Below are 27071 nucleotides of genomic sequence, written 5' to 3' on the forward strand. Positions count from 1 at the left end.
GGACTACGGGGACCAATGTGAAATGTCAAATTTATCCCTCAATCTAGGGTACATTAGAAGAATCTCACACTAGGGTTTCATTCGTTATCCACTCCTCTCCTCTGCAGTGCAACTCTTCTCTCTTGATTTGCCTCCGGAGTACAGAACACGCAGAGGTAGTTCGAGTACCCTCATCGCCTTGCTCTTTTCTATGTAGATGCCTGCATGCGCTTTGTGCATTCCGGTTTTTTAATTTATCTTTTTTAGATTTTTAAGGACGTTTTGCATACAAGTGTGTGTCGGTGACAGTGGAAATATGGAGTTGGGTATTGGATCCTGCTTGATGCTGGGTTATGTTTGAATTCGTGTGAATGTTTCATTTATTGTGGCATAAGTTCTGTATGGCAGAAGTAGAAGGCGCTGGGGGTTAGGTTTCGAATTTTTTTTTATTCTTTTGTGCTTTTTCTTAGTTGGGAATTAACTGTTGAAAAATTAGATTTTTCTGATTTTTTACTACAATATTTTGCTCGAAACCCTTCTTGTGTAGTATGTTTGTTTGGGTTCTGTTGTCATTAATTTGGAAATGAGTATGAAGCAATATTTTCCATGACCCAAATTATTTGCTCAGCAGCAAATGTTGCTGTACTTTTCTTGATTTGGTGAAATTGTTCTTCTGCTTATGCTTTTCTCGGCTTACATTACAGAAAGAAGTAGAGAAGCACTTGTTTTCTTTTGCAGTTGACACTATGAACTTCATGGCCTGGGCTTTCTTTTAGATGCCTATCTTTTCCTTCATTTAGTCGTTTCACATATAATTCGCCATTGCTAAGAAGTATCTCATAGAAAGCTTTAGCTAAATCTGTCCATGGTTTCTGTGACATTATTGTATCATGTATAATTGATATTGAAGAAGAGCAAAGTTATTTTGCTTCATCTATCTTCTCAGTCACTGCTGTCTTCCTTGTCTAATACCCATATAAAATGATAGGAACATCTCCAGGAACATGTACAAAAGCATCAAATATTTATGAGGTGTTATATTCTAACTCCTTTAACTTCTATGACAGATGAATGTGGAAAAGCTAATGAAGATGGCCGGTTCAGTCCGCACCGGCGGGAAGGGTACAGTGAGAAGGTTTGTCTGTTGGTAGTACTTGGCATATTTTTCACATTGAGTAAATATCGCTCTCTAGTTTTCCTGATGAAACGTAAGATATTGCTCAGAGTAGTTTATGAAATTTTGACATGCTTTAATTAACTTTTAACGTATGATGTTTTTTATGTTTCTTTCTTACGTGTATTGAAATATTTGCAGAAAGAAGAAGGCCGTTCACAAGACCACCACAACGGATGACAAAAGACTTCAAAGCACCTTGAAGAGAATAGGAGTTAATGCCATACCTGCAATTGAGGAGGTCAATATATTCAAGGAGGATGTAGTTATCCAGTTTATTAACCCTAAAGGTATCAACCATGTCAACAGAATTTCAATTAAGTTCGGTGGTCTTTTTCCCCAACTATTTGTTATTCTTAGCTTTTGCTTTTCTTTGTTATTAGTTCAAGCGTCAATTGCTGCCAACACTTGGGTTGTTAGTGGTTCTCCTCAAACAAAGAGTATGTTTTCTTTTCTCTACTCCAAATCTTCTCCAAACCACTGATGCTGTTGACTATTATAACGTATAATAGTGTTACTTCTGCGTTATTTTAGCTTAATAGATTCTATTGCTCATGGTACCTGCGATTATTTTTTCAATATTGGTAGTACAGAGCATTTGTTTTTGTCAAGATAAAAGGTGGACAGTATTCAGTGAACATTAATAAAGTGGGCATCATATGTGTGTTTCTTTTATATTTTTGGCTAATTATCCAATAATTTTTATCCTTGTTTATTTTCTCTTTCTGGTAACAATGGTGAGTCACTTGTTTGCTTGACGTCTTCCATTATCCTGTCTGCATTTTCAGAGTTGCAAGACATTCTTCCTCAAATTATTCACCAACTGGGTATGTGCATTTTTCTCTTTGAGTTGTGGTACCTATTTTCCTTTTGATTTATTACCGAACTGTTGACTCATACGAGGTTTATCGTGAGAAACTCACAGGTCCAGATAACTTGGAGAATTTGAAGAAATTAGCAGAACAGTTCCAGAAGCAGGCCCCAGCTGCTGGCGCCGGTGCAGCTGCTGGTTCTACTGTTGCACCAGAGAATGCTGATGATGATGAGGTGCCAGACCTTGTCCCCGGCGAGACATTCGAAGCTGCTGCTGAGGAGGGCAACACCCACACGTCTTAAGGGTTTTATTTACGATTTTGTGCCATTGCCTATATTTTCTATGTTTTTTGGGATCTATTTTCTTACTTTGATGTCTCTATGGCCTATGATCCACAACAGAAAGCTGGTACTTGGATGTTTCAATTAGCAATGAGTATCTTAATGCTTTCATAGTATCTGCCACATATGAATCTAGTGATCAGGGGCAACTCTTCGGAGCTAAATGTCTTAATCTGTTGATTCATTGTAGTCTGTACTAATCTGATGAGTGTAGAGCTGCTGGCCATGGTTTAAAGTTTTTATCATCTTTAGGTGTGTTGCTCTTCATTGTTTTTTGCATGGTATGTTGTCTACCTCTGCACTATGATGTCCACCAGAATTTCTGCATTGATGATCACAGAATGGGATAAAACTTCACCTTCTTAACATCTCTTACGTTACTGCAGTTAAATTATTTTATGAAAAAGCTGGTGTTCAATGGCAGTTCGATAATCTAATATCCTAATCTAATAACATATATGTTACACGATTAATATTTAGTCACGCAGAGCTTTGTGCAATGCGACTATACTTGTGTTGATTATGCAGAAAACGCCTTAGTAATTAACTGGAAATACAGATGAAACGAAGGAAGCAATATATAATTATTTCATATATGAAAGAGGAAGACTACTGTGAAGTGAGAATAGATTATCTGCAATAGGTGGATCAAGTTTGGCACTCGATTTTCCACAACAATCCTGCTTGTAAAATGTTCCAATATTATTATCCAATTGTTGTCGTGACGCTACTGGAGTTAATTAGCTAATGTTTGATGTTTTCATATAATGTGACCCCTCCTGTTGTTGCTTCTCTTGTAATCGCAGACGTTTTTTGGTAATGATAACCTCTTTCTTCTAAAAAAGTAAAAACAGTAACACACAGAGCTGTTCAAGAGAAAGAAACTAAGTAAAAAGAAGCACCGACAAATACGCACAGTGGTTATCCAGTATTTTGCCAATACTAACTGTGATCTCAAACATTTTAGACACCTTAATTATTCAAAAAAAAAAAAAAGTTCAATCACAATTACATTCTCACTCTTGATATAAAATTGTCTATCTATTTGTTGTTTAAAAAATCATAAATATTTTTTTTATTTTAATGTCATATAATGAGTTCATAACGTTAGATTTTCATCTAATTTCGAGATGAACCGACAAATATACTTTTTTATTTTATGAATTATAATTTCATATGTTCTTTTATAATTTCTTAAAACATTTTTATGGATTCTTTTACATTTTTTAAAATATTCTTTCTATAAACAAAAATCAAATGGTAAAGTTCACTTTCATCATTTATAAATTACATAATTATTTTCATTTGATGGGATATTTAGAATTAAAAGTATGAATTACATAATTATTTTCATTTGATGGGATATTTAGAATTAAAAGGTATGAATTACATAATTATTTTCATTTGATGGGATATTTAGAATTAAAAGGTATTTATAATTGTATAAAATCTCAAAACAGTTGGCTAATTTAATTCCCAACCGTGTTAAAAATAAGCCAACACGTCCAAGTTCACAATACGCACAATGAAATGACAGTACAATCCCACAACCCTTTCACCATTTTCATTCACAAGAGAACAAACCAAATAAGAGAAATGTCAAAATTGCAATGCTTTTATACCAATACGTCTTCCATTCTTGAGATTTCGCCGTTTTCTATAGCACATTTTGTAAACATTTGTAAAACAATGTAAAATTATTTACCCACATCGACTAATACAGTAGGAAAAGTCCAGAAAACAACAACTGTACTCACACCAATCAAAAAATGGGGCATCCTTTCACAACAATTCCTTTAGCAGTTGGGCAAGAAGCCAACGGGCATCCATCCGTATCACTTCCCCACCAGTCAAGGCTAATGTGCTTCATACCTAAGCACAAATAGAGAAATACCCCCATGAACGCCAATCCAGCATCAAGAGCCCCCGACAAGACATAATTGTGTTTGCTCCACCAGTCGCGATAGTATCTGTATGCAACATAGCCAGACAAGAAGCCAATGATAATCCAACTGTTGTAGTTGACTGAAGTAGCTGGAGGCATATTTATTATTGACACTAACAGCACAGGGACGGAGATGAGTCTAATCCATTGCTGGTTCGGAAAGGCCTTGTGTGCAAGCCAAACCAAAAGGGGAGCTATGGCCCCAACTAGAAAAGACCAATTAATAGCAGAATAGTAGCCGAGATCACCAAATATCCTCTCCGGCCCGATCAAACCCCAAATGACGGAGGCATCATAAAACACATGGTCACCTGGGCATGTCCATGGGCTGCCAGGAGGAAGCGCCGTTCTGTCACAAATGTTTGGAACGGTGTCCATGAGCCACCATGCTGTTCCTAGATGTACCAGTGATGATATAAGAGTGCCGACTACCTGATGAACACTAATATCAGTCAAATTAATAATTAACATGACCTCTCCATTTATATGTTTGGGGTAGGAAATAAAAGCTAACCTGGGCCATGAACATTGCTCTAGGGGGTATTTTCATATAATGTCCGAGTTTGAGGTCTTGGAGAAATATTAGCGCTTGTTTCATACTGATATAGCCATACACCTTAAAGCACATGTTAGCAACTGGATATCCTGGATACAGGTACCCGATCATGTACTCAGTGATCACGTTCAGTCCTGGTGTCTGATAATAGATAACTTAGTCAACAGCAACAGAATAACAGATAACTTGGATGCTAATTGACTAACTATAAAAACTTAGATAAGAAAATGTAGTTATCCTACAACTTAACTACAACAAAGGGGGTCTTTGCAAAAACTTCTGTTTTTGTGAAGGGAATAAGTTTTAAAGAAAGTTGTAAGTTTCTGCAGTAAAAGTTGAGAATGACTGAAAACAGGAGTAAAAAGTGGAAAAAAGTTGAAATTGGAGTGTTTGTGGTAAATACTTAATATGTACAAATTTACCTATATGCTAGCTTAGGTTAAGAACTTCCAATGCATAAGCTGTAAATCAAGACCACTCTTTTCAGCTTGCTTTTAACAAAAAGGCTGATTAACAATTAAACTATTGCAAACTCCCCTTAATTCTGTTATAACTCAACTCTAATGTAGAAGCAAATCAATGATACCGTCATCCAAACATAGAAACAAAAGGATGTCACTGCAAACTGCTTTATGGTTAGCCAATAATGCATGACGTAAATGCATCAACTGAATACAATAAGTAATGGGTTTAGTAAACAACTTTAAAATTAGCTAAAAACATAGCATCTCACTTGGTTTGTTGTGGCAGTGATAACTCCAACGGGAAGGGTGAAACAGAAGGCAAGAACGCACGCTAATAAGACACCCCACCACGGCAACTGAAGTTGATTATAGTAAATTTGACAGATGAGTAGGGTGCCTGCAATGTTTATCAGAAGAATGCACATAAACCACCATTCAGGGACTTGCTTGTAATTTTGCATAAGCTTGGTGTGTATGTCCATCTTCTTCTCCTTGAAGGCTGACTTGCTCAGCAGCCACAGATCTCTAAGTCACAGAAAGCTGTCACTTCGGCACCCCAACAGAATACTTTATACAAAATAATCTTGAAGGCTAAATTCACTTGTGCCCGCTAACCTAAGAGAGATTAAAAGAAGTAGCCGTACAGAGAAGACTACCCACTTCAAGTACTTCAGAAAGTATCGCAGAGAATATAAACTGAGGCCTATTTTAATGCTTTTATTGTGCATTTCATTCTTCTAGCAGCGAGCTAAGTTAAACTATAGCACAATTTTCATGTTCACCGAGACACAAAAGCTAAACTAAGTGGTTTGAGTTTTATATTTTACCTTAACCACAGATCAATAATGACTAGTCAAGGCTAACGACCGGCTAGAAAATGATATATAGACGATTGCTAAGTGATGCTACGGTAATAAGTGAGAGGAAAAACTCAATCAGCATAAAAGTTTTTCAACACAGTCTAGTGGAGTTTCTAACATACAATGACATTCTCAAGAGCAAATATCATAGTAGAATATGATGTTATAACATCATTGAAAACATGATTTTACCACCTAAGATATTCATATTAACTTACCTGCCATGGAAAAGGAGGACATGTGCAATGGTGGCTGTGAGACACGCAAAACTGAAAGCATAAGTCATTGCGAAGAAGGTGCTGAGGTAGAGACGGCCTTCACGCTCATATGACTGTAGGTCAATGTGGAAGTTTGGATCTACAATGGCTGAGATGTTATACTTTTGCCCTTCTGATGTATAGAGGCCATCGGAAAATATTGGAAAGGTCTTTGCGTTATAGACATTGAGCCAGTACATAATAGGTGTAACTGCATACATGCAAATAAAATATCCGACAGCAATGTTAGCAGTAGCAAACCACGGGCTGGCTAATGGGCTTCCAAGGTATGAGGATATGCTGGACCAATCAAGCCCAATAGCACCGATTCCTAAACCGTGAAGCCCAGAACCGAGCTGTTGGAATAGGACAGAAGAAGAAAATATCCAGCAAAGCCAGGAAACTGAAGTAAGCTTCGGGAAGAGGTATCCTGGAAATACATAGTAAGCAAAGCTGCAAAGGAAGGCAATGAGAAAAAACTGGTTTCGTGTCAATGCACCTCTGTCTCTTACTTCTTTCTCATGAAGTGCCCTGCATTTTAAATCTCGAATGGTTAGAAACTTGACACAGCATTATGCAAGAATAACCTCGTTTAGCATACATTATATTAAAATATAATTCTTTGTTTGAAGTTTCGTTAGCTGGTTATTAAGGCATAATTTGACGTCAACACCAACGTTTGTCTTCTTAAAAGAATACATCAGATATATTTTAATTCAGTTTTAACATTTCTTCAACCACTTTCAAGGCATATATAAAGTACTTATGTCCCTCTAAGAAACAATATTGAACATATCTGCACCCATTTTCAATAATTTTAGAACCTATACAAATCCAATACCAGACACTCGTGACATTCCCTAATACATACTTCAAACTTCCCCGGAAACTCATTTGTCAAAAGCTTCAAAATATATATAAGAACAACTCAATGGAAGAAATATGAGTTTTGGTCATGGTTAATTACCATGGTTAAAAGGTAATAAATCATGGCACAACTAATTAACCATCAGATGTTACATACATGTAATATTTGACATTGACATTCTCATCCTCTTTCCGTATCTTTTTCTGAAAATTTTAGAGCAGTTTCTACAGTAATCTCTGGCTAAATTTCTGAATAAAGTTAGCATATTAACTCAAGTGGAGCTAAAAATATAGAGAGGGAGTTGGGGGTTACCTGAAGAGAGACACCTGAACCAGATTTTGGGGCCACCACATAGATGCGGGCTCCACCAAGTACCTCCGGAAAAGCCCGGCCCATCCGAATCCCAATACCTGCGTCGTCAAAACCACTCCCAGTGCCACCCAGAAAGTCAACTTCTGCCCGTAAAATATCTTTACCGCACTAACAATGTGGATCGAGTAAGGATTCGCAGCCCCGGCGTTGGCAAAGATCGTGATCAGGACGTGCTCCTTCACATTGAACTTCCCGGGGTTGAAGCTGAACTCCCACTTTTGCCCCTCGAAGAACACCCGCCGCGGCAGCGCCGCCGCCATGAGGTGGCCTAGGGGCACCACAGCGATCTGGGCGGAGATGGCAGTAATCGAGAGCGGCTCGCGGCGGTACCAGAAGAACTGGTTGAGGAAGGAGAGCATAACGCAGGCCGCCGCCCCCAAAGTCCACATCCGGAAGGTGACAACCGGCAGCGTGGGGTCGTCGGTCGGAGGCACCGTCAGTGCCACTTGCTCCACCGGAGAGTTTTCTTCTTCTTCCGAAGTGGAGGCGGCGGACGCCTGCGGCTGGTGAACTGCACATGGTTTGAGTTTCTCTTGATTGAGAAGTAACCAAAATGAGTTTGAGCTAAAATTGAAGTGATCGCTGACTTACTGATGAGTGGAGCTGAGATTTCTTCTTCACTTTGAATCATTTCTGCTTAAGGGTTATTGAGATTCGGATAATCCAACAGTGATTGAAGAAGAGATTCCTCTAATCAAGGAAAGAAAAGGTTCATCATAAAGATCGGACGACCAATTACATGTGGTTCTTACATTCGTCAAGAATCTTGCTTTTGAGACCATAGAGCATGTACGTGGATGGAGTTTTCGGCGCGATGCATTCGGCCTCGTTATATATGGAATTTCAAGAAAATACAAATATATTACTAGTAGAAGCACACTTCATCTAAATATATAATAATTCAATATTTATTTATTTATTTAATTAACAATAGAAAATTATTGACATAATTAAATTAATAAAACAATAGTTTATTTGTTAATGAAATATAAGTAAGGGCACATTTTTATCTATCAAAACTAGTTATTTTAAGGTCTGAATCCTTAATATATAATATAGATGTATAGCATAACCATATTTGAAGATAATTATATAATTTTGATCAAATTCTCAAACTCTTTATTTTTTATTTTTTTGAATTGTAAAAAAATATCGCATAGTTTAGAGACCTCTTTCGAGTAAACAAAATTGTGGAATAATTCTGAGAGACACTCAAAATGGCTCAATTACAATGTAATTGAAGATTTGATCTTTCTGTTAAAATTTAGTTGCTGTCCTCAAGTAATTTTCTTATTCTATATTTTTCATGATTTTTTTTATTATTTTGAGATGTTTGGACTTTTTATTTTGGTTGTTTTTTACATTTTTGCTCGCACAACCTTCCTTAAAAGTTTAATTCATGCAGACAACACATCATAGTTTCTAAAATTACATATACATTCATTAATATTTATTATCGTCCTATGTGTAATCTTAAAATTTTATGGCATCACCAACTTCAATGTGTTAATAAAACCATACATTTTAAATTCATTGTTAGTATAAATTCATAAAAGTATTTCTAAAAATTTCACAATATTTATACAAACTCATCTAAATATGTCTAATTTACTTATCTTAAAACTGTATTTCAAAACGAGATAAAATGTTGCTAAATCGTTGCCATTCTACTAATAATTATTGTAAATTGCTTCCATCTAAATCTTTACCATTTAACATCCCAATTGCGAGTACCACTTACATTTTAATTTCATATCCTTTATCTTATGTTTGGAAAAATTAATGAGTAATTTGGAAAATTTAATGAATTAGGTTGCGTGGTTATGATGATAGTAGGAATTGTATTTCGCATCAGGTTTGGCCGAACAAGAAGTCAACTTAAATTTCTTACATTTTAGAATAAAACATTAGTACAAGAGTAAAAACACAGGAGAAAAGATAATAATCCAGATTGATATTTAATACTATAGACTTATTAAAATTTGAATCCGGAAATATAGTTCCGTATGTGGTCGTTATTTTATGACTAAATATTAAACTGTAAAAGTCTAATTGTAAAATAGGAAAACAGTAAGAACAAATGCCATAGTTAAATTTTCAGTCCATCTTCAAATTTCAACAGTTCATAGGACAAAACTTGATCCACAAATTCATACCATACCAGTTCAATCTCAAGGCACCTATTCTCCTGATATCATCTGCAAAATAGCAAATCAAAAGTATCACACACAAAATCAGAACTTGTAAAGGAGAATTTGAATTAAGAATAAATCATTTGGCAAAACAGGAAAAACTATGGCAACAATATTAGCTCATGATGTGCAAAATTGCCATTCATGTTTTCTCCACGCCACAAGAAAGCATATTAGCCAATATTACCTTAAAGATATCACCAAACATTCCTGGCATGGCATTTCTACGTTGTACTCCATAAAACTTCTCCGCCACCTCATCAAGCAACTAATGCATGAGGCCATCAACACAAACATGTAATTACCAATCAAGTGATTCACAGGGTAAATAGAAAGATAGGTGAGAGGGGGAAGAATTGAGAATTGCATACTTCATTAAAAATAGGTTCTCTGTCTATACTTGACTTGTAACGCTGTCTCAACATGTTGAAAAGAGGCAAAGCATCTCTCTCCAACCTGCATTACATGTGGAAACGATAAACACAGCTATGGTTTCTAGGCACCATTGAAAATCTGGAAAATTCCAGTCGAATCTTTTGTTGCATATATTATGAGTACATTAAAATTATAATCTGTACTCAAGAAAATACGAGAAAGAAATCAAGGGAACTGACGTCTTTAGAAGATAATTGATAAGCTGCATTAATTCTGATCGAGGAAAATCAACCTCTCGAACTTGCACTTGCTTCTTCATCTCATCCATAAGGACATTGGCATCTCTCAGATTACCTAGAGCTAGATACCTAGATGGGAGAAAAGCATGTTTAATTTAAGCAAAGAGGCATAATCACAAATCTTCTGGTGAAGAATAAATCTCTAGGAGGTTACAAAACAATGAAGAATTGATTTAGTTCTATAAGCAAGTGAGAGCAAATAGCTACAGTAACAATCTTGAGTCGATATTTACCGCAAGAACATAAAAATGACATGAGAAACATAAGGTCAGGTTCCTACAACCCATATTTGTTAAAGGAGCACGAACACATCACGGCACAAAGGTGCCCTTTGAAGTACGGCGATATATGCATAAATAAATTATATTCTCATACATTAAAATCTTTAACATCAATATTACACAAACAATTAAATACAAATATTAGAAATTGCATTAATCATTATACCATAAAAGAAATATATAAAACAACTAGTGAGGGATTTTCTCATCCTTTTTTGCTTTCTTTTCTATTTTTCTTTTACTTTTTCCATACTTTCTTCTGAAAAAAAAAAAGTTAGAAGGTTTGGAAAACCCTACATTTTTCTGTCACTTTCTTTAAATTTATATTCCTTTTTCTTTTCTTTTCTTTTCTCTTTTTTTTTCCTCTTCTCTATTCCTCAGACCCTAATTCTCCTGATTTTCTAAAACCCTAGTTTTGCACCAGGCCACCTTTGTGCATGTACCCCCCACCCTACGCTATAGTCAGTGGAACTATCAGGAGTTTCTATAAGCAAATGAGAGCAAATAGATGCAGTAATATCCTAAGACAACATTTAAATGAGTGCTTTCAGGAATATCGGGAATATATGTAATTAGAAGGATAGTTTACAACATTTGGAAGTAAATTTTACATAGCAATGTGACAGGTCAGGAGAAGGAACAAATAGATAATGAGTACGAATAGATAACGAGTACGAAATAGATAATGAAATTCAACTTAAACAAATAGATAACAAGTGCAAAAAAACCAAGGAACAAAATTACAAGGTAATTTAAGGTTACTTCCATTTTTTTTAGTTTTATAAAGATGTCTAAGACTCTAAGCTTTGCAGATATTTGCCCCTCAGACCCTATAAACATAGCGGGAGCTTCCAGCCCTCTTATACTTGGTCTACTAAATAAAAGCAGAAAACAAATTACTCATAGTATAATGGTGGCCACATAATGAAATTACAAACAAGATTTATTATATGCAATTGTGTGTCATCCCTTAACTCCAATTGCATGTATGGATAAGTATTGAATTCAAATGTAAAAATCGAATGCCAATCATAAAGATGTAAAATTAAATTCTACTCCGACATAGTCTAAATGGCATGATTGTAGCATTTATATAACTCGTCTCTTAGCATAAAACAACTATACATGCGTTCTGAAACAAAACAAAAACAACTGTGTCAAACTTGCTTCATTAGTAAGCTTTTTGTATGTACTAAAGTTGACACAAGAATCAATATCTAGAATTTAACAAATTGCGTCTCATATTTATCAATAAATGCATTCTCAACCCATTAACAAGCATGTAAAGTTACATATTCATTCTCTAGATTAGCGGCAACTTAATCTTAAATTGTCAGAACACCGAAACGCATTAACCAAAATTTTTTAATCAAGGTCAATAAATTTTATTTTAAGCTAATTGATTACAGACTAGAGGCAAACTTATAAAACACATGACACATAAGAGCACATACATTTAGATCTATGTGCCATCGAACTCTTGATGTGGCATAACCAAAGGACTCTTCGCACATATAAGTACCTATTCCACATATTTACCAGCAACTGGAAACTGAGCCTATAAGGTACTTGAGGCCAATCAAGGAGCATGCAGCTAGGGAAATGGTTGGCTATGAACTGAAACTATATGGCAAAAATGTATTGATCAGTTTTGCCAATAAAAAGAAATTTGGACCAGGAGAACTCATAATAGCAATTATTTTTTCTATTCTGGCTCCAAAGTACTTACATCAAGACTGCACGTGCAACGGCAAGATCATCTTCACCTGGATAACACTGCATGTGTAAAGTTGTAAAATAGATCAATATCAGAAATGACACAGAAACCAGTCACAAGAGTTAATACGAAACACAATTTGGAGACATCATGGCACTGTAGATGATCACACATCTTCCAACAGAAGCATCCCAAACGCTTATTCTCATATAACTATTTTCATATTTCAAAAGATAATGTGCTTAGTATATTCCAAAGAGGCACCTTCTTGCAAGCAATAATTTATAGAAGTAGGCCAAAACATGAAAAACTATTTTTCCACTATAATATGAAAACAGTAGATACGTCAATCAGTTACATGAAGTTCACAATTCAGGAACTATGTTTAAATTGAGAAGTAGGAGGATGGACCTTGCCCATGAAATTGACTAGAGATGAAGCAAACTTCTTCGGATTCTTCCCCCGAACAAAATGATATGACACTTTGGCCATATCCTGTAATAGTAGATAAGAACTTACAGCACAGTGAAGAATCTTAGCAATAAATACAAAATGAACCATAGGCTCCGGAATGGTGGATTTTAATGCCAATATATTTGTAATGGACACACAAATACAGTGACAAAAAAGTATGACAATATAAAATACAAGAGATAATATCACATCTCTAGCGGTGAAATCTTGTACTTAGATTGATAATCATTACAAAGAGGGGCGGAGGGGGCTTGAAAAGGGGGAAATAGAATACTGTATTTCATGGAATTCCTAAAATGATCTGATTAGCACATGGATAAAAGTCTGGTTGAGAAAATCAACTACCTACTTGCAACAGATAGTAAATCCAACCTTTTGTATTGTTGCAGCCAAACTTTTAGACCAAAATGTACTTTATCTCCCATTGATAGAAGAAATCGTTGAGGGAGCAGAATGGGACAAATAGGTTAAGTAGAAAGCTTTTGAAGAAAACAATGGCTAGGCAAAGACAAAAATTAGAAGTACAGGCCCAAAAAAATACTAATAATAAAAACAGATTAGTTTAAACTGAGTGGGGAAGCTTTTGGGAAGGTTAAAAAATGAAAGTCTTCTTCCAACATAAGAAATTCTTCCAATAATTCCGAGTCGAATCTTTTCAAAAAAGGACGTGGAACACTTTAATGTTTCCGAGCCATCCTTCTAGCAAAAGAAAGGCGAAGCATATACTTTATCATTACAGACTCTCTTTGTTGGAAGATCCACTACAATAACAAGAAAGAAAGATGATTTTAAAGATGATAGAAAGTATGATCTCCTAGAGATATGCCATAGTTTCTCTAAATAGCATGAACATTATAATAAGACATACCAATTCAGGAGACTCTGAGGATAAGTAATCAGCTAGCATGTCATGAATTTCAGGAGATCCATTCCTGTGTGCTCCAAATTCAATAGACCACCTGTAGAGAAGAGAAACAAATTTGTTAGTGCATTTCAGGCTAAGTAACAATAAGCATAACATCACAAATGTTAGGCACCAAATCTTTCATTTCTAGCATATTGCAAACTACAATGAAGTTCCATAAAACCATAATTTCATAGTAGGACACAAGTGCATTCACAGGATGGAATTTTAATAAGTATTACTCACAATAAATTACCTTGTCAACCTTCAATCCTGCTTCAATTCTACCCCTTATCAAACACCTGCACTCTTTTCCTGGTCATCAGGAATTCAAGCATATACTTCATCTCCTAAACCGCTCACGTTCTTTTTCATTTATGCCTTCCCTTTTGCCAGTAGAAAACTAGCTCTAGAGTGTTCCCTACATGGCACTAGAATAAACACCTTCCATCCAACAAAATTTAGTCGATGCAACCCTTGATTCAGTGATCTATCATAAATCACAAATCTGGTTCAACATGAGAAGTTCTCAAAGAAGAACTTAATGGGCTTAGGAATCCTTATCTTTCCAGCTATAGATATTAATGTGCAATTATAATTAATGAATTGATCTGCTGCTGGGAACAGAAATTGACAGAATACTGAAAGAATGATCATGAGCACATCTTTTTCTGGCAGCTTGCCAAATGAAAGAAATTTGAGTATTTAGACCATTTGTTGTCACCCTTATAAGATACTTAAGCCTTTCGAAATAATCCAACCGAAGTCAACTTGCCATTGGCCCTCGGCCATCCATTACCAGACTTCTGAATGGAAAGTAGGGGAAAGAGATTCCAGATTAATATGATCACATTAGTAAGCTTATGTGATCAGCTTATATTCATCTTTTCTGATACAGTTGTAGTGTATTTCTACATGATCAGCTTATGCATGAATATAGATGAAACCACAGCCACGAAATTAACCATGTCTAAGAAAGCTTTCTCACATTCGATAATCATCACGATATGAACTTGAGAAGGGACATTGTTTTTTTGTCCTTTCTTAGTCAAATGTTGATGGTGCACAGTGACATTTCATATTTTACCAACATGCTGGATCAAATTTGCACTTCCACAAGGGGTCTGGTTGAGAAGTCTATAATTTCATAATTTTTCTGGAATCTTGTGTTCCCTCCGGATAATTTACCGAACTGAACCTAGACTTTTGGTTCAGTACAGTTTTACAGAATGATCACCCCTAGTGGATTGTTTCCAATATGGTGAAATCAACAATACCATGATCAGCTGATTTCACGTTTGTCACAAGCACCCAGAAGTCTTTTAAGTCTCATTTACTGTTTACAATCATGCACCCAGAAGTCTTTTAAGTCCCATTTACTGTTTACAATTATATTCTTTAGCCTGTAATTAACATAACCAGTTACATATTCAACCAAACATGGTACTTCCAAAGTTAACTGAGCAAGTAAACTGAACTCTCATACAAATAAATCAAAAATTAAGATGCATAGATCAGACCAGCAGCAGCACATTTTGGCTCAACATAAGAGGACTAGTTTGGTAGAATAAACAAAAACCACTTACAGCAGCATAATTAAGGAAAATTAAATACATAACTTATATGACTTAAACAAAAACCATTTACAGCAGCATAATTAAGGAAAACTAAATACATCACTTATATGACTTGTTAGTCATTATCCACAATATGAAGAGCTAGCTAAGCCTGTATCTTTGTGATAGAAAATATGGTTCAAAACCAATCCCCTCCTTGACAGTAAATTAAGTAACACTTTCGCGGTTGCACTTTTATGGATTGTCAATAGGGTTTTGACACCAATCTCTTCTTTCTCGTGTATGATTTTGTAAATTCAAGTGCTCACGATTTAAACACTAGCTTTCTGGTGCTCTCACCTCCTATCATTCAACTCCTAAAATCCTTCACATCCAATAAAAAGTCACCAGCCCATTGCCTCCCTTTTCATTCTTTGTTCTTCCTCCACCATTCACCACCAAGTCCCGCACCTAACGTCATGCTGCATCACGAGACCAAACCCCAAACCTGCTATGATGCCCACCTCCTATCCAAGATTCCCAGTCAATTCCCCTTCAAAATCCACCCCTTCAACCGTACCCTGTGACTACATTCTTCTTCCGCTCCTCCCCCGGTGTTTCCTCCACCCTCCTCCGATTCCTGCCACAATCTACAAAGTCAACCTTCACATAGCTTGCATCCCCCCCTGACAGACCCCTTCCCTATTCAAACACCCATCTGTATTCCACTATCCCCACCATGGCTGTCTTTTTCCCAAACAAATCTTATTCTTCTACATCATTTCCCCTCTAATCGTTGTTAATTCATCATGTACAAAAATCAAATAATCAGATTCCCATCTAAACCACCACCATACATGTCAACTGTGACTGGGTCGGCAAGGTCAAAGGGCTGGAGTTTACTCACACCATTTCTTGTCTAGCCTCTCCTCTTTCCTTCTGTTGCCTCATCTTTTTAACAGAATTCTATATGAGCCAAAAATCTGATAAGTTTGAGGAATGGATGGAATTCAAGAGAAATTAGGATAAATACAAAAGTTAAAATTACCGGGATTATTACCATCAGATTTGATGAATTCTTTACTATAATTATTGATTTTCATTCCTCCAAATATATTCTCTACCTTTACAGCTTTACCAATCACAAAGGTACCACGAGACAAAAAAAATAGCTACCAAATGCAAACTCAATCATCAAAAAGTGGCCAGACATTTCATCATCTGTCGACATTATCATTGTGCAGGTTTTAGCATCATATTTCAATATTAAACTAAGTTTCTCTTAATTAGTCTTCAAACTTGTCCTTATTGCCTGAAAAAATCACAGTAGGAGTGACTGAAAACAGAGAGAATGAAGCAAATATCTCACTTGATAGCAGCCTTCAAAAATGATGAGCAACCTTCAGCACGTGTTTTTGCAGCTGCTAGAGCTTCAGAAAGTTGCTGCATATCATCATCATCAGCTAGGTCCAAATGTTGCGGCACAGATATCCGAGGAAACTTCTTGTATATTTTCCTGATACGATCTGCAACAGACACTCAAAATTTATGTCAATAAAACCAAATTACTAAGTTATGTCAGCATGGATAATGAATATTATGACAGCATCTGATCAAACTCAAATACTTCCCTTGTACTTGTTCACAGGTTAATGAACAAGCACTAAGAATTGATGCAAGGAAAATAAGTTGTCGACCCATGCCAAAGAAAGATTACTGAAAAAATGAAATTTAATCAAATAGTGAATATCCAGTTCAACTCAAATTCAGTATACATGGAACTTTCCGTAGCTGGAGTTGGTGGAGCTGCGGGATATAGGCAATGGGCAGCATTTGAGAAATAATTGTTATTAATCAGGTACTTTCTTATTAATTGTTTAGTGGCACACTACTGCTGATGTTGCCTTCAATCTCTATGAAGGTGGGCAGCTTAAATACGGTTCTTGTGAGGTGGCGGTCCTTCCTTTCCTTTCAAAATCTTGGTTATAACTTCTCCGCCCTAGTTCTAAAACTGAAACCATTCATTGATGGGAGACATTAAATAATGAGATTTGGGGATAGAAAACCAATCTCAAACAATATATTTTGGGGTGATGAAATATGACTTCCCTTCCCTTGAAATTTTAAAAGTATCTGCAGAACTTCCATCTCTCTTTTCTTTAACTTGTATTGCAAATAATATGGGCTAAGATTGAACTTTTGATGCCAAATTTGGAGAGTGTTGCAAGTTTATGGGGTTCATTGTCCCTAGCACTGGTGCTGTTACTGCTGCTCTATATTCTATAACAGAAAATGTTACATTACATTGATCACCAATCTACATAGGTCAATAGATATACAAGTAAAATCTAATGGAGGAAGACACTCCAATCGTATCATAATAGAGTTACTCAATCTTACAATTATGATTTGATTTCATCTAATTCCTCACAATTTAACTATGATATTATTTCCAGTCATCCTCAAATTGACACCAGAAAAATAATATAAGGGACTTCGAGAAAATCTCAGATCGTTGAAGATCCATAACAAGAGGATATATGCACATAATGCCAATACTTTAGTATAGAATAAATCCATAAAAACCATAATCAATGTGTAACCAATGAATAAAATGCATGGAATATAAGTGCTCCATTCCTCTCTGTAATTCCAAACATGAGTGTATATACCCCTCCCCTAGAGAAGCATTCAAACTTTTCCCCTCCTCTTCCCCACCCCCACGCCACCCCACCCCACCCTATATAGCACACATACCATAAGGCAACTTCTCCCCTAAAAGAAAATGAATCAATAGATAATCTAATAGTGAAATATTAGCTGCTCTATCATGTTTGAATACACCTAAATTCTTTATTTGACCCCTGAAGATCTGGGTATAGTTGTTTACAACTGCAAATGCTGCAACATATTAAATTTAATTGTGGGAATGCCAACATATGGACTAGTGCCAGTGCTGAAAGACTAAGAACTTATTCTTGAAAGAAGAAACTGACCAAAAGTGTCGTCATCATAAGGAAATTTTCCTTTAACAAGTGTTTCCACGAACAAGACAGCAAGCTCAGCCCCACATGTAACCTGAAATTGAGTTCGAACAAACTTTATCAGTGTTTACAATCAAAAGCAACATTGGATGCATAACTTATTTCATCTGTTTTACTCTCCCACACCAACGAATATCATGTAGCTTGAATTTCCAATATAAGTAAATCAAAATGACCCAATTAAAAGTTCTGCAGTATCAGAATGATTTTCCATATCAACATTTGTCAGTGACAAAATATGTCCCAAAATCATTAAATACCAGAATTTTGGATAACACATACAATAGGCTCTTACAAGGAATGGACACAAACACCTAATCCAACATAATAGAAAGATTGAGTTGTGATTTTGTTGTTGCATATGGTCATTCATTAGATAGCATGAGTCACATGCAATAAAAATGTCACAAGAGCTAATGTCTAACCTGCCCATTCTCTAATTGTATGCAAGCACCTGACTGAAGAATATCCAAAGCTTCTGAATACCTATCACTTGAAATATATCTGCAACCAATCAGAACAAACAAGATTAACATACATTAGAAAGAAGACATACTGCCAACGTTGGCAGAACTTTAAAATATGCAGACATAATGACTTTCCCCCAATATGCACAAACTAGTATGTCGTTTGAGCACCTTGATAGTTCCCTTCTTCTGTTGATAAACAGATGGACCATACCTTGCACCAAATGATTTATACATCTGCTGAGCACCATAGTAGTTGCCTTCCTCTACAACTTTCTTAATCTTTTCAATATTCTACATGTGGAGAGAAGAATCCAGAAGTCAAAAACCAAAACAAATCAAACAAATACAAGATGTCCAGATAAAGAACATATTAGATGAAAAATAGCAGCACAGATATTGGAAAGACGTCAAAAGAATGAGGAAAAAGAAAAGTAGAACCATCATACACTAACATTTACAAGCAGATAAGGTTTTAAATTGATACAGAGATTCAAGGGGAAAAACCATGAGACTCCTACCTCTTGAGCCGGTGCTAGTGCAATCCGCCTAACTCTCTCCCTCAACATGTCTGTCCTTGGTTTTGACCAAATAACAAAAGAAAATAAATAAATAAACAGATCTGTTACTTTAGAGAGCAGGTCAATCTACATAATTGAGTCCTTAATGCAAATATTTTCAGTCAACTTGAACAAGGCTTGAGGTGAGAACCACTCACTTGTATAAGAGTGAATTAAATGTTACCTGCACATCACAAGTGGTGTCAGATGATGATCAAAGATAATAAATAAGTCCATGAGTTTATTCCAAGCTCATAAACTTTTTAGCCAAAATACAAAGTTCGAATAGCCGGAAGTAAAATATGCAAATGGATATGAAGAAAAAAAATTACAAGTTAGAACTGCGAGTCTCACCTATTCTGAAATCAGTGTCTCGCCCAAAAAGAAGAATTCTCCACCATCACCGCCAATATAAGTGCTAACTTGTATACAAGAAATTTATTGCGGGATCAGAAATCTGGAATATTTAAAGCACACAGCACACTATGGCGCAAAGGTGCCCCAGGAGCCAGGGCGGATGCCTTTCCAAGTGAGGTGCAATTACATACGTACATATAAGTTTAGTATACTTGCAGAAAACAGTAATTAGAATTACATTGGCAAAATAAATATTATTTCAGTGAATCCAGCAATGTTTTTAGCATATTCTGCAATTATTTAAGCAAATTAAGCATTTATTTCAGTAAATTCAGCTAGCAAATTAAGCACTCATTTTCAGTCATTTAGCAATATTTTAGCATATTCAGCAACTTTGCAATTTATTTCAGCAAATTCAGGAGTTACATTTTAGAATTTGAGCAAAAAAAACAGAAAGATAGAACTAAAGGGCGAAAAAATGAAAAGAATAATTTCCATCTCTTGATCCATGTCAAATACCATCTCAAATTTAGTTGCATTTTCCATTATTTAATCTCCATTCTGTCTCTGATTTATCACAGTAGTCCATGTAATTTCGTCTCTCTTTGACAACACCTTCCATCTCTAAATCAACTTTAATAAATTCCTAAGTTTATTTTATTTAATTTGAATTTCTAAATCCAGATTATTAACCTACTCACTTATGGCATCAAAATACAACCAAACAATATCACTTTTAAACCAATCATACTAGACACCCATACACTATTATCCAATAGGTTATTTCCATAACCAACAACAACAAACCAAGTCATAAACATAATCCAACAGGTCATTTCTATAACCAACAATAATCAAGCCAAGTCATAAAATCATCCAACAAACCAAAGGAACAAATCCAGCAAATAAGTCTAACAATCCAACTAAGTTGTTTGTTGGTCTAACAATTTTGATCCTCTAGTTCAAACGAATACTTCCCCAACTAAAAATCTATACCAATTTAAATGTATCCTGATGAGCCTCTCACCACTATGAAATGCAATGTTGAATCTGATTAGTGCTACCAATTAATAACTTTATAACTGGCAAGAAAAAGAGAATGATGAAAAGCTATTCTTTTTATAACAACAAAACTGCAGCCATATCCTGTTAATGCTTGGTTTATAGTTAATTACGTTATATCTATTTAAATAAAACATTTTTAACAAGCATATCTTAGTCAAAGGAAGACAATAGTTCTTCCATACAAATAATGCATATTATTTCATGATGTTCTGACTTCACTAATTTGTTCACTCTTTCACATATTCTTCTTTTAGTTATTTTGTGATGTTTTTACTTCACTAATTTGTTAACTCTATCACATATTTTCTTTTTCCTTTCTTCTTTCCTTCTCTCTAGAAATGTATTCATTCTCTGAAAATTGGACAAAAGAGTAGCTGCTGGGGGTCTAGCCAATATGCTACTGTGTCATTATGCTGCAGAAGAGTGTGAATACAACATAGTTTATCAACTTCTCACAGCTCTCTCACCTTACCAATATCTCTTTTTATAGTCAAAAATGTCTCATGGTTGATTTAATGATAAATCAAAAGCAATATAAATATGTAATTTTCAGAAGATTTTAGAAATTCAGCGACAGGCACAATCATGCGATACATAATAAATCTTCTTTGTATTACTATAAGGATGGTCTTAATTATCTTTGGCCACAAAATACTGACCCTCAAGAATATCCAGTTTTGTGATAATTACAGTTACAGATATTCTGTTTATGATGTTGTATCTACTGTATGACAAATCTGATGTGTATCTACTATATGATACATGCATTTCAGCAGGCTTGAAACCTAACATAGTCCCCTTCATCTAATTTAATACTTTGAAATTGTCCAAAAAGAAAGAATAAAAAATACATTTAAACAACTTATATACTCAAAACCTATAGTCATGGTACTCATACAGCATCATAGTCCCGCATTATTCTATTTCCATTCCCCTGATACACTGTTTTCCTATTGTGGGTTTCTCTATTCTCATTGGTTCTGCTTTTCCTGTTTTTATATTCACCGACTCAGATTATTTGCTTGGGAGTGGCATCTTGAACATCTTCACAGACCAGAAAATTTTACTTTTGACTTGCCAAATCATACTACGTATGCGTCTTCTTGTGTGTATATACAGTGCTGCCTGTCTGTGTAAAATGAGCAGAAGCCGAACACCACTATGTTAAGAGGCTCCAAAACAGCAGCAAGTAAAAGAAGAAAGAATCACTAAGTAATTTCTAACAAGGTTCTGAACTGGAAGCCGAAGAACAGAAATCCGCAATATGGACAAGAAACTGCACATACTAAACAGAGGTACACGGAAACATAGAGCAACAGATCTAACAACAAGGAAGAAAAAAATCAGTACCATATATCGCACTGAATCTATTCAGACAGCAAGTCAGAAGTCTAATACCTGCAAATTGAGTGTTTTGTGGAAAATAGTGGGGATGAAAAATTATAATCCTTTCGGCTGGAAAAAGGGAAAACTCAAATCCTTAGACACCGAGCGAAAGAAAGACGATCAATGATTTGGAGACTCACCAGTCGCGTCGCCAATGAGAGACGATGAATGCGCCGGCGAGAGGAAAAAGTTGAGGTTAGGATTCAGCGTTTTCTCCCTTAATTATACGGCTTTTCCATTGTTCTTTATTTCTCTCTCCCTCTTTCTCTTGTTTTTCTTTTTTCTCGAAATAAATTTTTGGAATAATTGATTAATGATCTATTCACACAAATTCTTGTCTTTTTCTTAATAACACTAAACGTGGTGACACACGCGCATAATTTTTAATAATATTTTTATTTTATTAAAATTTATAATTTATTTTTTTATGTTAAAATTCATTATTAATTTACAACCTCACATATTAAATTGACTGATACCACTTTGTAATGCAATAATGATCTCAAATTAAATTAAAGTTAACACTTTATACAATATATGTTATATTGATAATAATGATTGTATATACGTACAAGAGAAAAATTAATATATTATTTTAATTTTAATTAACAATAAGCTTAAACAAAATAGGAGTAATTAAGTTTAATTTTTAAGTACATATAGTTGCATATAATTAATTTTTTAAAGGAATTTGATTAAGTAGTTAATTTAACATAAATGGAGAAGAATTTTGAGATTATATTAATTTGATTTTGTATGTCACTTCGACACACTCTGTCACAACCCATCCTCTTCTCCTGTTGTCACTTCATTTAACCATGCATATTTGGACTTTGTAGCATCACTTTCTCTTTTGTAGGAGCCCAAAACTTATGGGCGCTTCCACTATTGCTCATTGGGTTGAAGCCATGAAGGAGCTGCAGGTCCTTGAACAAGTCATTAGCTGCAAATAGGTCTTCAAGGTTAAGCTTAAAGATGATGGTTCTCTGGAACGTTATAAAGTAAGGTTGGTGGCAAAGGGATACACACAGGTAGAAGCCGTAAATTACATTGAACGTTTTTCTCTTTATCGCTAAGCAATCACAGTGCGTTTATTCTGGGCCATAGCCACCGCCAAGCATTGGCCTTTGCATGAAATTGACATTAATAATGCCTTCCTCTATGGGTATTTGGACAAAGAAATTACATGCAAGCTCCTGGTGGATATGCTATTGCTCCTACTCATGTGTGTCATCTTCGCCATTCCCCATACGACCTTAAGCAAACCTCGCGCCAGTGGAACTTGGAATTCACACTAAGCTTAGAATGGTTTGGTTTTCATCAATCCAGTCATGACCATTGGTTGTTTATTAAGGGCCTAGGTTCTGATTTCATTGGTCTCCTCGTCTACATGGATGACGTCCTTATAATGGTTCCTACTGTCACTTTAATTTCTCAAGTTAAAGCTTACTTGGACAATGCCTTTTCCATCAAAGACTTGGGTTCAGCTCGCTATTTTTTGGGTCTACAAATAGCTTGTTCTGATCTTGGCACATCACTCAGTCTAAATACATTCAAGATATCCTTGATTGTGGTTTACAACTAGCAAAATCCACTGGCACTCCCTTGCCACAGAGAGTGAAGTTGCATTCTTCTTCTGATGGTTTCTTGATGATCCAAAACCTTTTCACAGTTTAGTGGGCAAGCTTCTCTACCTTGGGTTTTACACGCTCTGACATTTTTCATAGGGTGCAACAGCTTAGTTAATTCCTCCAGAAACCTTGTGTTGCTATTGGCATGCTGCCCTCCACATGGTACGTTATTTGAAGGGTTCCTCTGATAAAGGCCAATCTTTTCCTTTTTCCACATACTTCACTCTTAATGCTTTTTGTGATGCGGATTGGGGATCATGCCTTGACATCAGGCATTCTCTTTCAGGCTTTTGTTTATTCCTTGGTAAGACCCTTATATCCTAGAAAACCAAGAAGCATTGCATAGTCTCATGTTCTTCAACTGAGGCTAAATATCGTAGTATGACGACCATCGTTTGTGAATTGAAATGGGTTACTTATTTGCTGCATGACTTTAGTATCCCTGTCGCTTCTCCTATCCCCTTCCATTGTGATAATCAAATTGCATTATATATTATGGCAAGTCCCATTTTTCATGAACGCACCAAACATCTAGACATTAATTGTCACATTGTTCGTGATTACTATAAGAATGGTTTTATTTTTTCAGTTTTTGTTCGCTGTAAGGATCAATTGGCGGATTTGTTCACTAAGTCCATGTCTACTGTTGCATTCGCCTCCTTATCATCCAAGTTGGGCTTGTTCGTTGGTTTTCCAAGTCTAACTTGTGGGGTTCAGACTCCAAGCTAATTGATCGCCTGGTGTTACAGAACAAAGAAGAACATATTTCAGCAGAACGTTAGACATTCAAAGGAAGAAAACACGCGTTTTTTATCTACACTTTTATTAGTATAAACGCGACTTTAGTTGGCTGAGCTGGAAAAGTGTTAGTTAAATATAGTTAGTTTGTTAGACAGTTTTCTTCATCTTTCAGTCCTGTAGTTAACGACGAAGCGTACACATTTTGTTCACACAGATGAATAAGAATTACTTACGAGCTCGAACTCCCACTCTTGAACCTTGCTGCAAGGTGCCAAGCTCTCGTATTTGTCCCTTACCCACAGATCTGACGAAGCCCAACCATGTCCCTTTCTAAATCTTGAATTTCCGTTGGAACTCTAATGATGCCAATAGTTCAGGAGAAGTCCTCATTCACTAGGTGGGACTTTTTCTCTCGAAGAGGCAACTTGGGAGAAACTGTCTGAATTCCTTAAGCTTTAACCTAACTCCATCCTTATGGACAAGGCTGTCTTGGTGAAATAGAGTGATGAAACTACTAGGCCCAAAAGGCTTATTAAGACGCCAACTCGTTATGCCGATTAAAGATGACAGTAGGAAATAAATGGGCTACGGCTATATGGTTTTCTGAATTTTGATATATGCGTGGGTATGAACAATCCTAGGATCCTTCTTTTTAATTAAGAAAAGCAATTGTACCCATAGATTTAACTCTGTCATAACTTTTACTAGAGTTCCTACCAAGAAGATGTGAAGGTATATTAGTATTAGCTTTCCTACGACTATATTTAAATAGTCTTGAGATGTTTTAAATCAAGTGACGACCCCTAGGCCCTAATCAATCACACCAATGGATCATACTTTGACGGAAGAAACGAGGCATATATACGTACGGGTGTGCATGGAACACGTAATGTGCCAAACTAGTAGACATGTAGCGTAGGTGTTGGAATATGAATTCCAATTTGGTGATCGATGTTGATTTTTATTAAACAGTATGTGACATTATATGAATGTGTGATTAATACGTGTTTTTTTAATTAAAAAATATGATTAAATTAGACTATACTGTAAAAATAAGGTTGCATATACATATATATATATATATATTATATGTGTGAATGTGATATTAGTATATGGGTATTCACATTGTGATATTTCACTATTTGATGACATCTATCAAATTGCAACTCTCTGCATGGGACATATATATTGTATTAACTATAGTGGCACGCAGTTTTTGTACACACATAGTTAGATACAATATAGATATTACAAAATACAAAATTTTAAAAACAAAAAACAATAAAAGTGAATCAAGTAATTAATGTGAGTGAAAGCGGAGGGTAATTAAGATAAAATATATTTACAGTTAAAAGACGACGTGGAATAATAATTGTATTGGTATAAGTATTTAAGGGTGTTATTGATATTTTTAAAAAAAATTAGTATTACGGTGCCATAAATTATCAATTATAAGTGAGAAGTGGCTTTTAATTTTTACTAGCCACCATGGCATGCAATATTTATACGCATATAATCAGATCATTAATTAACACTAGGGGGGTTTTGAAAATGTAAATCATTACATGTCTTAAAATTGATCAAGTTATTAACATGAGAGAAAATGGAGAATAAATAAATATGATAGCGGTTAAAAAATGAGGTGTATTATTTAAAATATATAAGTAGTTATATTGATACAAATATTTAAGGGTTTAATTGATAATTAAAATTTGATATTATGGTATCATAAATAGTCAGTTGTGAGTGAGAAATAACTTACTTTTTTATATATTATAGATAAAACAAAAAATAAAATGAGGGTTTAGTATAATTGGTCCCTTGAGTTTTTAGTAAAATTATTTTAATTTTTTAAGTTCATTTCTTGACGTTCAACGTCCTCATAATTTTTGTTTCAATTTTGTCTTTCTGGTCATTTTCGTACAAAAATTGTGGCCAGATTTGGACTTTCTAGAGGGTAGATGATCAATTTAAGTGTATTTTTCTCATTTTAATCCCTTTTTAGGCGAAAGGAACTTTTTGTTTTTTTATGTTTTTGTATGGCGAATATGATAAAATTATTTTATATGAATAGTGAAAATTTTGAAATTCTTGTAAATATAATAATAACATATTGCTTAATTTAAAATAATATTTTTTTTTCATTTTCTAAAAGTAAAAAAAATCAACAAGAATAATTATTAAAATAGTAACATTTTTGGTGTAGAGATGTGAATAAATATTGTTGATGTGGAAAAGCAAGGGGAGAGAGAACCCTATTGCCTTTCATGCACTAGCTAGCATTCATGAATGCTCATTAATTCTTTACAGATGACTCCATTATCATCTCTCCCTCTCTCAACCAAGTCATGCACCTATATATATGATACTGGGCGCCATTTTATGTGCTCTC

General features: G+C 35.2%; 3 protein-coding genes across 24 annotated transcripts; 1 reads left to right on the forward strand and 2 right to left on the reverse strand.

Annotated features, from left to right (window-relative positions):
* Positions 1–2555, forward strand: LOC105162485 (basic transcription factor 3-like). The gene is made up of 6 exons (XM_011080515.2): positions 1–155; positions 1047–1114; positions 1295–1443; positions 1537–1593; positions 1942–1980; positions 2079–2555. The coding sequence occupies exons 2-6, from the start codon at positions 1047–1049 to the stop codon at positions 2267–2269; spliced, it is 504 nt and encodes a 167-aa protein (XP_011078817.1). The 5' UTR covers positions 1–155; the 3' UTR covers positions 2270–2555.
* LOC105162493 (oligopeptide transporter 7-like) lies at positions 3906–8442 on the reverse strand. 2 transcript variants are annotated; one of them, XM_011080526.2, is made up of 6 exons: positions 8222–8442; positions 7571–8162; positions 6352–6921; positions 5543–5798; positions 4768–4950; positions 3906–4685 (listed from the first exon to the last, which is right to left on the reverse strand). In XM_011080526.2, exons 1-6 carry the CDS (start codon positions 8259–8261, stop codon positions 4071–4073), a joined length of 2256 nt encoding a protein of 751 aa, XP_011078828.1. In that variant the 5' UTR covers positions 8262–8442; the 3' UTR covers positions 3906–4070. The 2 variants fall into 2 exon arrangements, with proteins under 2 accessions (XP_011078828.1, XP_011078837.1); XM_011080535.2 differs by having other exon boundaries at positions 7571–8141; positions 8222–8441.
* On the reverse strand, positions 9565–22601 carry LOC105162506 (Golgi to ER traffic protein 4 homolog). 21 transcript variants are annotated; one of them, XM_011080555.2, is made up of 16 exons: positions 22448–22601; positions 22272–22319; positions 19854–19917; positions 19658–19683; positions 19461–19510; positions 19154–19233; positions 18898–18976; positions 18425–18506; positions 16798–16954; positions 13837–13927; positions 12906–12989; positions 12507–12553; positions 10437–10565; positions 10194–10278; positions 10010–10090; positions 9565–9828 (listed from the first exon to the last, which is right to left on the reverse strand). In XM_011080555.2, the coding sequence occupies exons 5-16, from the start codon at positions 19506–19508 to the stop codon at positions 9811–9813; spliced, it is 981 nt and encodes a 326-aa protein (XP_011078857.1). In that variant the 5' UTR covers positions 19509–19510; positions 19658–19683; positions 19854–19917; positions 22272–22319; positions 22448–22601; the 3' UTR covers positions 9565–9810. The 21 variants fall into 21 exon arrangements, with proteins under 21 accessions (XP_011078857.1, XP_020551725.1, XP_020551695.1 ...); XM_020696066.1 differs by having other exon boundaries at positions 19461–19515; XM_020696036.1 differs by having other exon boundaries at positions 19854–19921.

The sequence above is a fragment of the Sesamum indicum genome, linkage group LG1 (assembly GCF_000512975.1).
Source record: "Sesamum indicum cultivar Zhongzhi No. 13 linkage group LG1, S_indicum_v1.0, whole genome shotgun sequence".
Classification (NCBI taxonomy): domain Eukaryota; kingdom Viridiplantae; phylum Streptophyta; class Magnoliopsida; order Lamiales; family Pedaliaceae; genus Sesamum; species Sesamum indicum.

Bases quoted from the DNA above. Each gene is read 5' to 3' on its own strand.
- LOC105162485 (XM_011080515.2), top strand. From the start codon at position 1,047: ATGAATGTGGAAAAGCTAATGAAGATGGCCGGTTCAGTCCGCACCGGC. The intron at 1,594-1,941 runs GTATGTTTTCTT...CTGCATTTTCAG, and splicing joins TGGTTCTCCTCAAACAAAGA to AGTTGCAAGACATTCTTCCT. The intron at 1,981-2,078 runs GTATGTGCATTT...AGAAACTCACAG, and splicing joins TCAAATTATTCACCAACTGG to GTCCAGATAACTTGGAGAAT.
- LOC105162493 (XM_011080526.2), bottom strand. From the start codon at position 8,261: ATGATTCAAAGTGAAGAAGAAATCTCAGCTCCACTCATCA. The intron at 4,951-5,542 runs GTGAGATGCTAT...ATCTATTATCAG, and splicing joins TCACTGCCACAACAAACCAA to ACACCAGGACTGAACGTGAT. The intron at 4,686-4,767 runs GTTAGCTTTTAT...AGTGTTCATCAG, and splicing joins GAGCAATGTTCATGGCCCAG to GTAGTCGGCACTCTTATATC.
- LOC105162506 (XM_011080596.2), bottom strand. From the start codon at position 19,508: ATGTTGAGGGAGAGAGTTAGGCGGATTGCACTAGCACCGGCTCAAGAG. The intron at 16,955-18,424 runs GTCAGTTTCTTC...TGTCTGTTGCAG, and splicing joins TTATGATGACGACACTTTTG to ATCGTATCAGGAAAATATAC. The intron at 13,928-16,797 runs GTGAGATATTTG...TCTTCTCTACAG, and splicing joins TTTTTGAAGGCTGCTATCAA to GTGGTCTATTGAATTTGGAG.